This window comes from Thunnus thynnus, chromosome 20 (assembly GCF_963924715.1).
Source record: "Thunnus thynnus chromosome 20, fThuThy2.1, whole genome shotgun sequence".
NCBI classification, from domain to species: Eukaryota; Metazoa; Chordata; class Actinopteri; order Scombriformes; family Scombridae; genus Thunnus; species Thunnus thynnus.
The window spans coordinates 14,396,904-14,412,809 of NC_089536.1; the positions used below are offsets into that span (position 1 = coordinate 14,396,904).

Here is a 15,906-nt window from a genome sequence, read left to right on the forward strand (position 1 = left end):
GTTTTGTTGGATCACACACTGTGTTAAAATAATTTACATTTACAACAGCATATTATTATTTTCTTTGCTGTATCACATGTTTATTTTCTGCTTCAATGGCCTGGTTTCTACATGGTTATCTTTGCGTGCTGAGGATCAAACCTGTGATTTTACAGATACACGACAGCCCCTCTCTCACTATGCCTCCTATCTGTGTGTCTCAATTCAGTCTCAATTGAATGCAGTCTCCTCTACTGAATGTTGAAAACAACACATATTCCCCAGGATGTCAAAAGATGTCTGTTCTCTAGCAGAAGCGCACAATAAGATCTGAAAGAGTGAAAGCAGAATCTGTCTGTGAGACAATAAAGATACACTATGTGTGTGTGTGTGTGTGTGTATAATGACATGCAGCACACTGAGGTTGAAAGCTAAACTTAGCATAAAACATTTCCAACCCAGTCAGCTGAAACAGTAGAACTGCCTGCAACCTGTTTAAAAGCTGCTGTGTGTTTTTGTGTGTGTGTGTGTGTAAGTGTTCACACTCCTGTTTATGCCTGAGCTCTTGCTATGGAGTGTATTTAGAAGAGTGTGCTCATAGTGTGAATGTGTGTGATTGCTTTGGGCATAGCAACATGTCGACATGGTTTACAGCTTTATCACGATTTTGTATGTGTGAAAGAGAAGCAAATTTGAACTGGAAATTGTGTACATGCATCTAAACCCATTGCCCAACATTAGAGATATTCCACAACTAAGATTGATCAAAGTACTGTATGTGTGTTCTCCTTATCTGACAACAGAAAATGTTTCACAGCATCGTCGCTTGATAACCACAGACATGACAATCAGGCTTTGTTTTATTTGACTGTACATCATGATTTGATCCAACTGCCCAGACATGATGATCATCAGTCACATGTGGGTCTTGAGGGAAAGGCGTGATTTGACACTTGATGATGACATTATGTGCCTGGAGACAAATTCTTGAAACTGTGTTAGCAGATGGCAGTGATATCTGCCTCTCACAGGTCCCAAATCACAAATGAAACAACACTTTGCTTACAAGCAACTTGTAGACATTTAAGATAATTTACGATCAGCGCTTCAAAGGCTGCCACCGCTTTCCACATCAGATTTACTCCAGCTGTGAACAGCAGAAGCCAAAGTAGAGACTGCAGATGAGACGGACCTGTCATTCCTTATGCTGGAGAACAGCTACAGGTATTTCACCAAAGGAAAGGGAAGGATGTATCTTACAAATGATTACAGATTACGTTCCCGTTAATCTCATCCCCTGTGACTCTGACTTTATCTCAGTTTTGTCATTTAAATGTGTATAAGATAAGGAAAAAAAAAACATATCAAAGAGAAAGAGGCTCAGCATACATGAAAGTAGCTTATATGTTTTTCAGAGGTCTGTGTGTGCATTTGCGATAAGAGCTGGTCTGAGCAGGCAGAAATTTAAGTGGACTTTCATATATACCAAAACATGCATGCAAGGGGCGCCTTGACAGCCCACTGGTTAAAACATATACAACATAACTGCAATGTCTGCAGTTTGATTGCGGCCGCAGTACTTGTTTACCCATGTTTCCTGTTTCTCTGCGCTTTCAACTATCAAATAAAGGCAAAATCATACAAAAACATGCATGCAAATTGCACATTTCCACCATATATTACTGGTTAAGACATATACAACATAACTGCAATGTCTGCAGTTTGATTGTGGACGCAGTACTTGTTTACCCATGTTTCCTGTTTCTTTGCGCTTTCAACTATCAAATAAAGGCAAAAACATGAATGCAAATTGCACATTTCCACCATATCATTGCAATAACATTTAGTTTGAATTAATTCTATTTTTACCAAAGACGCTTGCGCATGAGGCTGAAGGCAATTGCCCAACTAAGCCTTCTAATGAATCTGCCAACTTGAAAACACATCACTACAGCTCTGAGTACTATATCGAACCCACTGACCTGGAGATAGACAGCCTTTTAAATGGGACAGCAATGTATTGTAACTTAAGCATATTCTATGTTACGTAATTTTATAAGCAGACAGTGATTGATGGATGAGTGGTCTAAACTATAGGTCAGTGAATTCATTTTGACCTTCTGTGGCTATGTGACTTTCGTAAAACACAGTATCTCATATCTGAGGTGAGTGAAACATTGCATTTTCTCATTAATATGCTACAATTGTAGCAGCCTTTGTACATGGCTACCTCTGTGGACTTTTCGGGCACAATTCCACCAAGAGAAAACAACTGCACAGATGCCGTCATTGCTGGTCAATTGATTGCTCCACTTTGCACAAGCGCATGGCACTGCCGCTCCACTTCTTCTCCTCCCTGAGGCATTTTTGGGGAAAAAAGGTGCTGAAAAGAATCAGGATGAATGTATATGTTTAGGGTTTCTATCTTGGTAAGTGTACCAAAAGTGGTAACGATGCAGGACTGCGACTACATGTTGGCAGCAGTTCAGGCTAAAGTGAGATGGCAACTTCTACAATGTTTATGATTATAGCACTAAGGTAATAGTGAACCACTAGTGTATATTTATGTCCACCATTTAATATGTGCCGTATTCTAAATTATTGTTTTTTGAGTGTTTTCAACTTTTCTGTCAAATAAATTGAATACTCTTGTTAGCACCACATATTTTATTGAAAAAATGTCCATGGCCTTTTTGTATTTTCAATATTAATTATTTCCAAAAGTACCTGCACAATAATTTCCACAAGAGAAGCCTTGAGGGAAAAGAAACAATAGAACCTTCTAGAAAATGTTCATAAAAATTTAGCACATATTGTTAAGAAAAATATGACTCTACATAAAATATTTAAAAATATGTTGCTACACACCCATATACACATATTCACTCTTTGAAAATCCTTGAAAAACCAGACATCAACACAACACTGTAGAACTTGAAATGACGACATGGGACCATTTTCAATAAACGCACACAATGGGAGACAAAAGGGAAGTGGAAACATGAAATCAATTAAAGACATTAATGAAAATGAGAAAATAATTAAAAAAACAGACTGAGAACAACAGAAAGACTGTGTGCAAACCTTTAAGAGCTAAGACTGACTACAGGGAACTATAGAGACAATTGAGTGTTTACAAAAATATGAGTATGAACTACCAACTAAATGAGAATTTGACAGAAGGACAAACATAAAAAGCAAAAAAAGGGGATTTAATGGATTGTTACGCCTTCACCATGTCTGTTTTTGTAATTCGTAGCAACACAACTTTTAATTTATTTTCATGTTAATGTACTAAGTCTTGATATGAATATTGTACTGAAAAGATAGTTATGCATTGACTCAACATAAGTGCAAAGATGAATGGATGTTTACAGATAGCAGCCTACAGATAGTCTCAGATGTACAGAGAAATTAAGCTGTGATCTTACATTAAGTGTTATAGCATTATGTCACTACCTTACCGTGTATACTGATGTAACAGTAAGCAAAAGCAAAACGTGACATTAATCATGTAGCCCTGTAAAAGTGTCCTTGCTAAGAAAATAAGAAGAAATCCTGTCAAACACAGTTCAATCAAAGTGTGAGGGTTTAACAATGTTCTCTCCTCTGTTTGATTTTCCTTCTCACACCCTGCTCATCTAGAATCGGTTTAGAAGTCAACTTGTAATCAGCTACTCACAACAGCAAGTAGTCCAATCCATCAACAATCATGTGTCTTGTCAACTTTCTTTGAGAAAGATACTGTCTGTTACTGACTGATTATAATTTGTTGCTGACAAAAATGTCAATTACTTGGCGCTGATGTAAAATGTTAATGATAGTAGTCAGACTGAAAGTTAACCAGGAGACATTTTGCCACTTCTAATCATTTGATTTCACAGCTCCCATCTGCAGCTACTTAAGACAATTTTCCCCAGCATTAATTAAAAAAACAAGCCCAAGAAATGCTGTCTGTGTGGAAACTAGAAATAATGGCCTTAGCAGACAGTGAGTAACCCTCCAAACAACTACTTTGGCGTTGTGTTGGGAACCAGGCCTCTGAGTTCCTCCTAGTAGTTCAGGTTCACTTAAATGGGGACACAAATAAAAAAAAACTGGATGTCTTAACCTGATTATCCTTTCCTCCTCATCCTTCAACCTTTAATCTGAATCACTTGTAGGAATATCCAGCTATTACTGTACATAACTGAATTTATTGGGGCTCTGCAGGATGTGACCTTCCTTGCTCTCTCACCATCTCCCTTATAGTACCTCCTTCTCTTTTTCTGTTAGCAACAAGTACCATTTAAGAGGAGAGAGATCTTTCTTCTACTCATGAGTTTTTATTATTAGGCCTAGTTCATTCTCTCTCTTTTCCTATGTAGAAAACAGTAAGTCTTGTTCGAAGAGCACAGACGTAGCACAGTAAAAATCACCAAATCAGTGGATCCCACTCAGCTATTTTGAGCATCAGTTCCTTGACAGCTCCATTGCAACTACGTAACAATGTTAAGAAATTCCCCTCTGTGTTCTTTCCGTATCAGAAAGGCAAAGGCTAGAGCATTGTAGACTGAGAGGGGAATCGTTTCTCAAGCTCTTCCACGATAGAGTTCATGTTTGGGTTGGGCTGAATCTGTGGAGTTAAGGGATCTTCTCCTCCTTCTCCTCCTCCTGCTCCTTCTGTACCTCCATCTTCTCCCTCCCCTTCTCCTCCTGCGGCTGCTGCTGCTGCTGCTACTACTGTTAATGCATCCAAGGAGTCAAGAGAATCGAGAGAATCAATGGAGGCCCGGCCCTTCATCACTTTTTTGAGCGGGATCTGTTTCTGATCTATCTGGCTGAACATGTTGGCCACTGACTTCTCAATTTCCGCAATGTTTTGGATGTTTTTTAAGATCCCTTTCAACTCTTTTCGGGGATGTTCAGGTTCCATGGGCAGGGGCGGTGGAGGTGGCCGGAGGGACAAGGGTCGCAGGGCTGGCGCCTCCGAAATTGACGGTAGGACAAAGGTGGATGGTCGTAGGAGTGAGGGCGACAAAGGGGGAGGGAGAGGTGGAGGCGGGGGAGGGAGAGGAGGTGGGGGAGGAGGAGGAGGTGCCTGTTTTTCTGTGTGATTAGAGTGAGATGATGCAGGAGGGAGAGGAGGAGAGGAGATAGGGTCATGAGGAGGAGGAGAAGTTGGAGGAGGAGGAGGAGCAGCGGTAAAGGGCGGTGGTGGCGGTGATGGAGATGCAGGTGGAGGTGGTGGTGGTGGAGTTGAGGGAGGATCAGGTATAACCTCTAAATGGACTTGAAGTCTGTCTTCTGCATTCTGGTTTCCTGTTAAATTTGCCCCAAAGCGCCGTAGCACCGGAGGAGTTGGCTTGTGACTTGGTGGAGGGGTCCCTCCATCACTATGGGTGACGATGATACTTGGGGGACCCTCTTTAGTCTGGACATTGTGGATGGGGCTGTTCCTCAGATGCTGAGGAGAATCCGGGAAAACAGCAAGAAGAATATCGGGTGACAAAGATCCTCGTGAATCTCTATTTTGCCTTTGTCTCATTTCCTGGAGCGCCTGTTGCTCGAACTGTCTGGCTTGTTCTTTGACTGTCAGCTTGGGTTCAAGGCTTGGGCTCCCCATCAGGTCTGAATCCAACCCACGGTCAAATCCTGAATCCAGACCGGCATCTTTGCTCTCTTTGAATTCAGCCTTCAGAAGCTCCAGCTCCCATTGCACAGGATCCATGACCACTTGCCGTTTTAAGGTATCGTACATCTCTCTTCGATGCAATCTTGATGGGAGAGTCCAGCTGTGTCCACCCCCAGATCCCCATCCACTGTCACTGCCGCTGTATCCACTGAATCCCACATCACCTCCAGGGGAGCTGAGCCTCAGCCAGGCCTCTCGAAGGCCTTTCCTGGAAGGGGAGAAATTCCCAAGAAGGTCTCTTCTTCTCTGGCTTCTTCCAAGAGTCTCTGGACTACTCAGAGTCCCGTCCTCATGGTAAATGGGATTTTTGATTGTCAGGGGGTTTTCATCAGAGAGAAATGTGATGTTGGACTCAGACTTGGGCAGGTTGTTGAGCACCCCTCCATTAGCAACACACTGCCGATGGGCAGCGATTGCGCGGGTGGCAAAATCTGAGATCAGACGTTGACGATCGCTTTCATCCAAGCTGCCACCACTACCACCGCCACTGTGGTTTGACCGGCTGGTGCATGGATGAAGGAAAAAAGATGAAAAAGAAAGATGGCATGAAGGGAGAAATAATAAAAGAATTACAGATAAAATATGAGGGAGAAGAGGGTATAATGAATAGGGAAGATGTAATTAGAAAAATCAGAGCTAAATGAAATGGAAGAGGGAGATAGGGACTGAATGAATTTAAATGAAGGAGCAGCAATGCACAGAATAGTTAAATAAAATGTTTTATAAAGGGGGGTTATAACAGAAGAATAAATAGAGTGGTAGAAAAGAGATAAAACAACAGAACATCTGCTAGAGATGCTGTTGCATAAATGACATGAAGAGAATTCACATTAGTAGATGAATGAGGAAAGGAATGACAGGAAATGGATGAGTGCTCTTGAAAGAGGTAACGGTATTTTATTTCTGTGCTTTTTTTTTTTTTTTAACCACAGTGGCAAGAGATGGAGTGCTAAAAAATATTGCTGAAACACAGGGGGGAAAATGATTGCAAATAGATTGTATATATCCTAAAAGTGGTGCACTACAAAGACACTACCGCATCACAGCTATAAACAATGCCAGATCTGCTGGGGCGGGATCGAAAAGTCTGTGTTGTGGAGTTCTGAGAGTATGCAGATTTCCTTCCAACAAAAAACTGATTAAATCCACCTCGCTAGTTCAAGGTGTGCTAATCTCTTAAATCAATGTAATAGTTTGTGACTGTGATGAAACTCTGCAGACTCTTGGTACTCCAAAGCACATGGTCGTCTACTTCTGTGCAAAGGCAAACAAATCAACTCTACCAGAATTTATAAATCACCACTGATTCGCCAAAAGCGCAATCAACCTTCAGCTACACAATTTTGCTCTCTGATCTACCAAAGTACAATTTACCCTGCACATAAAACAACAGTAACCACAGACGAGCATGGACACAAACACGAAACTGTCACAGCATAGTGTCAAACTAGTCACAGATATGAAACAATTTCCAACATCCTACTCACTTTTGTCTGTCATTCATGGATAAAGGTGGATAGATGAGAACAAGAGAAGATGGACAGATGAATGCACTAGTCAACACGAGAACAGGAAAAGTAGAATGATGAAATGATAACAAAGAATGACGTTAAAATGTTCAAAGTTGTGAAAGAAAAGAGCTAGCAGAAAGGGCATATAGGGTGTATATACAGTATAAAATAATAATTTAGAGTAGAGTAAAGATAGAGTTAAGTAGAGGCACACTAGGATGAAATGTGTTCATTTTGCTGCCATATGTCAAAACGTTTCAAGCGTTTATTTGTCCTGGAAGGGTTACATAAGAAATCCAGTTTGTGGTGTGTAGAGTGTCAATCTATGTCTTTGTCTCTGTTGTGTGACCCCTGTAATTAAGTGTCCCTGTAATCCTGTATTATGTATATTTTACACTGTACAATGAAAACCATCTACTGTTGTCCAAGCGGGGTACCTTGTAGTTGTTGAGGGAAGAGCAAACATTTCTCAATAATTTTTCAGTGCCTGTCTGCAAAGTACAACTGCCAACCTTCATAACTTAATTTCCTTACCCCAGTGGTTGCCATTATGAGATTAAGACCAGAGATTTATCTTTAAGTTGTCTCACATCCAGTTCAGTTGATCCGTTTTTAAGAAAAGCAATACTCTATCTTCAATATACAATATCATGTATCAATGTATCAATTTTTGAAAACCCTTTGAATTTAAAGGATAACTTCATTTTGTTTAGAGATGTTAATCACGTCAGATCATTCTTTCGAGTATTTAATTAAATTAGGATATGTAAGCTATTATCCCTTTGTCATATTTGCTTTTTAAAGAAATGCTTGAGTACATTGTCAATATTATCAGGTAATCTTAGAGTGATAATTGCAGTTTTTCAATATGATTGTGAATAATTAGGTTTTATTTTGTGCATATTGCATAAGCTTAAGGTCTAACTTTGTCTTAAACTGTTTCCTGCCAGTTATTAACCATGACAATTATGTGGGAAAAAACTTACATCAGCCACATGAGCGGGGAAACAGTAAATATTTCAGTGCATGTCGTAACAAAACTACATTTTCACCGTGCAGGCCTAAAATATTAAAACAAATCTAGTTCTTGATCAATTGCAGCACAAGTGACAGTGACTGTAACTATGATAACTGATAATGTGCTGTGTTGAAAAATAACATGATTCTTAATCCAGAAAAAAAAAAAACACGCCTCATTTAAAATGCTGCTAATAATAAGTTGAAGAACACTCAATTTTTCACAGGTAATTGAAAATAGACATTAAAACCAAAGCCTGTCAAGAGAACAGCCAAAGGTAATTAAAAGAGGAAAAATGCCTCAAAAGTCAGTCTACTGAGCAGTTTGATAATGGACCTTAATTATGAATGTGCAAACTTCTGCCCTTTGCCTGGTTTTATACTCGTTGGGGAATATTTAGTCCCTACAAGATGGCAGTGATATGCAACACACACACATATGCTAATTACAGAAAAATCCCAAACTACCTACTTTGCAAACACACACACACACACATACACATACCAACACACACAAAAGCCCTTCCCCACTACAATTAAACATGCTCTGCAGCTTATCAATAGAATTAATTATCGCCCAGGGTGGTCTTCAGAAATTACGGGCTGCATTTATTTCAATTATCTCATATCCAAGTTCATTTCCGCACACATTTTTCAGAGGATTGTTTGGACTGGTTAGTCTCTCTCTCTCTCTCACACACACACACACACATACCCACACACTTGGAAATCCCTTGTTGTCATTTGGAGATAGTTCCCGCCATCTTGCACATGAATTGCTCTCATGTTAATGGGAGTAGGGAAGCATATCAAGGACAGACAGGAAACCGGTGATGCATGTAATGCTGATAAGAGTTCCTCTCAACTTCTTCTTAACGCTTCAGTAAGGAATTATAAATGAACTATCTTTGTATTGCCTTGAGTGAGTGAATGTGTGTGCGTGTGTGTGTATGTGCGGTTGTTAAAACTTTCAGATAAAAGTTAATACAGTATCTCTACATGCAGTCACTATTAGACTCTTGTTTAACCAAACCAACATTTTTCAAACCAGTGGAAATTGCCAAGAAGATGAATGAAACACAGTTTGAAGACAAAGAATCAGGGGATCGACAGTGAGTTGCGAACAGAATATAACAAAATTGCACAATAATAAAGCAACTTACAGAATAAATGGGCAGTAATGCCCTTCAGCGCTGATAGGAGTTGAGGTGTAGGACAAAATTAATATGAATTATAAAAGGTAAAGAAAGTCATTTGCCATAATCACCAAAAAGCTTATTCACAAAACTCAGATTTTAACCTGCTGCAAAGGACGATGAAGAAAAAGGTCACTCCTAGAGACACATTTGGAGGACCTCTAAGAAAGATAAATATTTCTTTAAATGTGCCAGTGATTACACTGTACACTGTTACTGCAAGCTACCAAATCAATGAAAATCTAGTAGTAAGCTTGAGAGGCAGCACTCAAAGAGAATATTGTTCCGTGGGCAGATCTCTCACCTTCATTTTATCTTTTGTATAGTGAGGACATTGGTATGCATTGCAGTCGGGTAACTGACGAGGAAAGAGCTGAGTGTCGCTGAACTTTGTGAAGATATAATTGCAGGGTTTATCTATGACTATTGATGCATTGAAAAATCAGAGCTTTGTTTGGTGTTAGTGTGATGTGGGGCTACAAGGCTCTGCTTGATTAATCCAAGATTGTGTGTCGTCTTTTCATGTCAGTGTCTTATGCAACTGCAAAATGTTAAAAGAAGGAAAGGAAACTAGTCTCTAGACTATAAAAAAAGCTCTGAGGCCATACTCACAAACAGTCTCTGGCTACTTTGAGAGACATTTTGACTCAGCCTATAAATCCCCGAAAGGGCTCCCAGCTTAGGAGTGATTTTGGCAAGTTCTGCAAAGCAGCTCAGTGTGATAAATAAAAATTTTATTTCAGTGAGGATGTGTGTTTGACTGAATATCAGCACATTTCAATCAGAATGCTCATACTCAGACAGATTATGATATATAGTTTATCTAAAACATAAAACTCAAAGTTCTTTTCAATAAATATTTACAAAGTGTTTAAGAACAGATGCCTTTTTGTGTGAGTACAGAAGTCTGTTCATCAGTTTGACATGAGACTGGCTCAAGACTTTGAGCCTTTAAATGTGGTTGTTGAACAAGTCTAATGATGATGTGAATGCATGTTGCATTAGTGACCTAAAGAATGCCACAGGAGTCTGATGTGCCTGTTAATGTTGTTTTGTTTACTTACAAGGTACACACATCCCGAAGGAATGAAATCAAAGAGTTGTTACTGTTTGTGTGATTAGGATTCTGTGGTAATTTAAGATCATCGCTGCTGCATCGTTAATTTTGGTGTCTGCTACAAACTTTTTCATGTTGTCATATTTTTAATTTTGAGTACTGCAGTGTTTTTGAGGTAAATGGATTTTGATGTGGGCATCATGGTATTGATGGAGTTTATTGATGGATTTGATGGTTGTAGTTACTGTACTTTATCACGGTTTCCTGAGGTCTGTGAATTCTTTTCTTCCCTATAATTTATATTTCTGATATAGATTTTTCTTGTTGATATGATATATATATATATATATATATATACATACACACACACATATATACACATACATATATACATATACATATATATACATACATACATAATATATTTCCTGATAGCTCTCTGTATTGACTCTCAACATTTTGTGATATGTTGTATCTGGAGGGTTTCCAATGTATTTAGAACTTGGGAACTACAATCGTGTTCAACAGCATTTTCCATATGTATTTGAGCACAGGTGTGCTTCATTTGGTGGCTCTATTTTGATCCCCTTGTGTCAAACATTTGTCCTGATGAAGGGCTACAAAACCAACCTTTGGCTTTACTATTAAAGGATTGGGATAAACCAAAGTGTGCAGAGTCTTCTTCATTTGGTCTTTGGTCTTTTTAAACCTTGCTCATGAGTGCAGTGATCTTCTGTAGAGTCAAAATTGTTGTGTTAAAGTATTAAGGTATTAAATGGTCTGGTTCCATAATATACAATACAAGCTTTCATGACAATTATGTAAGAAATTTTCATGGTACCCATAAATTGCTATGAGGTCACTGTTCATTGTTTTCATACTGAATTGTACACCTAGTCTCTAGATGCCACTAAATCTTACACACTGCACCTTTAAGGCATCAGCCATTCAATTTGGTAGTTTGGGGGTTACCATTTAAAATGCTGGTGTTTCTGTGCAATTTGTTCTTATTTAATGTCATATTATTGTATTTACTATTTATGTGTGTGTCTCCTGTTGTTCACAGTTACTTTGTTAGATTTATTGCTGTCTTCTGTTTTTAATGCATGAAAGGAAGAGAATTTGGGAAAATATGGCACTTTAGCTTTCTGAATAATATGTTTGGTTTGTAGGGAATCAAGAGTACATAGAAAAAAATGTTGGGGGATGTGATACTGTGGTACTGCATGTACTGACACCACAAACCCCCCACAGCAGGGAAGGAACACTGCCAAAGGCTGAAGTTAAACAGCCGTAGAAATGTGATCTAATGCCTCTGCTTTGGCTCATCAATGTAAATGCCACTTTCACACTTCACTTACATGGCGTTGTCTCCCAGCTCTTCATACAGGTTGTTGGCAGTGCCTCCCCCAGGTTTGCCTGTTGGCAGTGCCATCTGGATACGGGCTGTTTTGGCACACTCTGCCTGGCGTCTGGACACCAACAGAAAGGAAACACAAAATTAGTTGTCTGAAGTTAAAGTAAGACCACAACCTTAAAAACGCAATAAACCGGTCATGAGGAGGGTACAGAGGGCTCATAACTTTGACAGAGAGATCTCAGGCTTGAGGCTTGAAAAAAATCAGTACATCCATCTCTGTGTGTGTCCTTGAGAAAGTCTGCACACCAACTCAACCAATTTATTTGTACTGTATGTTTTGAAAATATGGAAACACAGAGCTGTAGCTACCATTACGGATACTGAAACTGACAATTTAAATTAAAAATTACACATGGTGGTAATTTTATAGGCTGACTGCAGTATTTTAGACTCAATATACTTAAATTTGTTGTTGTTGATGTTTAGGCCAAGAACAATAATATCTTGGTGCCAATACCTCACTTTTCAGGAATATAAACATTTTTGACCCATTTTGTGTTTAACAAAATATATGAAAATGCTCGATGCATCAGTGTTAATGAGAATTTTTGCCTAATAGAATGAAGTCTAAAGTAAGAAAAGTTTTTTGATGTAAATTAGGAAATATCAGACCAAATATGTAAACAAGTCTAAGAATCTGATCAAGCATTCGATACTAACTTTTGATAACTGGAGCTATGGACAAAAGTTAGTTGGTACTCGAAAGGTATTGAGGTTCAATACATGAAACGCTTTGATACTTGTAAAGACTGCTGTTTATCTCCACCCGGGTTTTATTCTTGGCAGTGGTGAGAAGGCTTTGAAACAGCATTTTGATCTTCATGTTGGCTAGAGTCACAGAAAATATTACTTTACAGTTTATATCTAGGGCTACCACCCTGTGTGAACATACATATTTTAACAATATTTACTTATGCTGCAAGTGGTTTCCTAAATATTTGTATCCCGTTCTAAATATAAAATTGAAATTCATGGACAAATTACTTCATTTACTCTTCTACATGACTTTGTTTCATCAGGTGCTTTAAAAGACATCATCAGGCAACCTAACTGAGAGAGCGAGTGAAATTGGACCAAAACCAATTGGTTGGTTTTATTTTCCTTTGTAAAGCACTTTGTAACATTGTTAAGAAAAGTACTATATAAATAAAATGTATTATTATTATTATTATTAAAACCAGGAAACAACAAACGTGTTCGGGCACAGTGTGTTTACTCCTTGTTTTAGTATTGTTGTAGAAATTTTGAAATATTTATCTGTGCATGTACATGCTAAAATGTAGTGTAACTGTAGAACAATTAGAAAAGAATCAGCAAAAATCAACAAAGGGTTTCAGTAATGTGAATTATATATATTATTGAGTTTGCTAACATTAGCCTCTATAAGACAATGGTAATGTCAGTGCAGGTTAGGCTCTAGCGGCAAAACCCTGAGTGTATTGAATTTCATGCACAAGAGTGTATTTAATCACTAATTCAACTTTTCATTTGGTAAAGGAAAATTATTATTTTGTCTCTCAAGTTTAGATAGTCTTGCTTTAAATGGGCAGTTTGACATTTTGGGATATATACTTTTTTGCTTTGCCAAGAGTTAGATGAGAAGATCAATAGCCTCCAAATATTTGTTTGGTTGGTATATGGCTATCGCCAGCATGCAGTTAGCTTAGCTTAGCATAAAGCCTGAAAATAGGGGGAGGCTGTTAGCCTGGTTCTGTCCAAATGTAACAAAATCTGCCTACCAGCACCTCTAACACTCACTGATTAACACATTATAATTTGTTTGTGGAATCCATATAAAAACAAAGTGTAAAAACAACAAATCATTGTTATACTGGGGTTTATGTGCAAGACTATTTCTTAGAAATGTATTTCCCAAAATGTCAAACTATTTCTTTAAAAAGCCAACTAGCATGGATGGACTTCTCTAGTCAACATAATAATAACCTGGACTCCAATATGACTATACACACACACACACACACACACACACACACACACACACACTATTAAAAGCATCAATCTTGGACATTTATTGATTCCATGTTATTCAGGATTCATTTGTTTGATTGTCTGCTGTCCTCTCTGTTTCACCGCCATTCCTGCTCTCATCCATTTTATTGTACAGTGAAAGTCAACAGATTCATCACAATGAAAAGGTGTTATTTGACAGTCATTACGTTAATATTTTAGCATATGAAAGCAGTACTCACTCTTTGAATCTGGTGACGGCAGACGCAGCAGGCGAGAGACAGAGAAAGAGAAAGATTAGTGATTATTGGAACCATAAATCCCACAGTACCTCTTGTTAGCCAGTTTTCCTTATTATAATTTACAAGCAGAGTCAGACAATTGGTCTTCATTACAGTCATTTAGCAAAATGAAAGACTGGTGATTATTATGCTGATGATTACCACTCTGTTTTTCTCTTTTCAAATCTGCCCTCTCCTCTCCTCTCCTCTTCTCTCCTTTCCGTCTGTTGTTATTTGTCTCCCTTTCTCACCAGGAGATGAGAAGCTGTCTCCAAAATGCACTGATCGTGTGTGTGTGTGTGTGTGTGTGTGTGTGTGTGTGTGTGTGTGTGTGTGTGTGTGTGTGTGTGTGTGTGCTTGTTTATGTGTGTTAGGGAGACGGATGAAATTAATAGCCTTTCACGGTGGTTAGCTAAACAAACTATTAGGAATGGCTCTGTGGGACAGGCTGCCATGCTGAATCATCTTGGGAGGTGACTGGCCCAGGTGATAAAATGATAAATAGTGCTAAAGGATGACGTCCTGTGGGAGAGACTGTCAGCTTCATCTATTTGTCTGACTGTCTGTGCACAAAAATCATAAACTATCTAGATGGCTTGTTACCTTTGTTACTATTCTTATTTGAAATAAAAGTCTAAAAGCTCCACTTTGAAGTAGATGGTTTCCCTTCAAGCACAATTACATCAGTGACTGAGATGCCTTATGATGCCAACTCAGAATTCACACCTTCAGAGGTACATTACAAGGAGCATTATAAGCTTCAAAAGATTTCAAAGGATTTATTATTGGGCTGTTATGTTGGGCTGTGAAAGATTTAATATCACAAGTGCAAGAGAAAATAAATGGAGTAAAAAAAATGGGAGAGGGTGTCTGAGATTTGGGAAGGAAAGACACATACATACAAATGGAGTTGTGTGACTAAAAGAATGACAGAAAACTGTGTTGTGAGGACTGGCCTTAACTGTTTGGAAGTCACAGTTTATTCCTACTGTATATCACATCCAAGTGGCAACTAGCACAGCTTAAGGTTGAAGCCAATGTACCTTAAAGGGCAATGCAACTGACAACCGCTAGATACTGGCTCCAATTGGCTCCCATTCAAAAAGCATCAACCTCTCTCTTGAAATACTTCAGTGAATAATGTTTTCAAGAAGTCATTATGGTCTCAATCGCTAAATTCTGGCCCTGTAATAGGTGTGCTGGTGGTTATTTTGGAAATGTTTGCTCTGTTAATAAGATTTGAAGACGTATAGTAGGCTAAGATGTCTGCCATGTGGGTGTTGATGGACAGCTGTGATTGACAGTTCACTCGCCTGCTGCTCTCCCCAGCTCTGGGCCTCGCACTGAGTCGGACTATTGTCGCAATGTTTCACTAAACTTAAAGATCCTCTCCTACTTACTGTCTATAGGTGATAATGACTATCAGTATGGCGGGGACACAGCAGATGATGATGATAACTGCCAGAGCCAACAGTGCCCCCTCTGTATAGCCAACGGCCTGCACAGCTTTCTTTACACTGGTCACCACTTCAGGGGTTCGGATCTCCAGAATCCGCCCACCAGGAGGGAGGAGGGGCTGGAACTCTTTGTTGATGTCCAAGAGTTTACCATCCAGAAACCTTGGGATGAGAAACACAATCGTGTGACTGAGACCAAGTACATTTGAGAATAATCATTACACATTGACCTCTGTTACTCAGTAGAAGTGATGCCAACATCAAACAAGTGTTTATATGTGTTGGTGAAGGCCACAATTCCCTGCCAGCTAAATGTCAAACAGTTAACCACACAGCAAATTGATCA

General features: G+C 38.9%; 2 protein-coding genes across 3 annotated transcripts in view; both read right to left on the reverse strand.

Annotated features, from left to right (window-relative positions):
- The window catches only part of pcdh15b (protocadherin-related 15b), a 201,985-nt gene that overhangs the window by 17,117 nt on the left and 168,962 nt on the right, over positions 1-15,906 (reverse strand). The window contains exons 32-33 of one of the 2 annotated variants that reach the window (XM_067576200.1): positions 15,504-15,722; positions 11,796-11,906 (exon numbers count right to left, since the gene is read on the reverse strand). In XM_067576200.1, the coding sequence (XP_067432301.1) occupies positions 11,796-11,906; positions 15,504-15,722 (330 nt within the window). Of the gene's footprint in view, positions 1-11,795; positions 11,907-15,464; positions 15,723-15,906 lie in introns of those variants that run through there. The other variant, XM_067576199.1, reaches the window with a different exon arrangement.
- Positions 3,050-6,694, reverse strand: LOC137172579 (protocadherin-15-like). The gene is made up of 2 exons (XM_067577088.1): positions 6,690-6,694; positions 3,050-6,155 (listed from the first exon to the last, which is right to left on the reverse strand). The coding sequence occupies exons 1-2, from the start codon at positions 6,692-6,694 to the stop codon at positions 4,517-4,519; spliced, it is 1,644 nt and encodes a 547-aa protein (XP_067433189.1). The 3' UTR covers positions 3,050-4,516.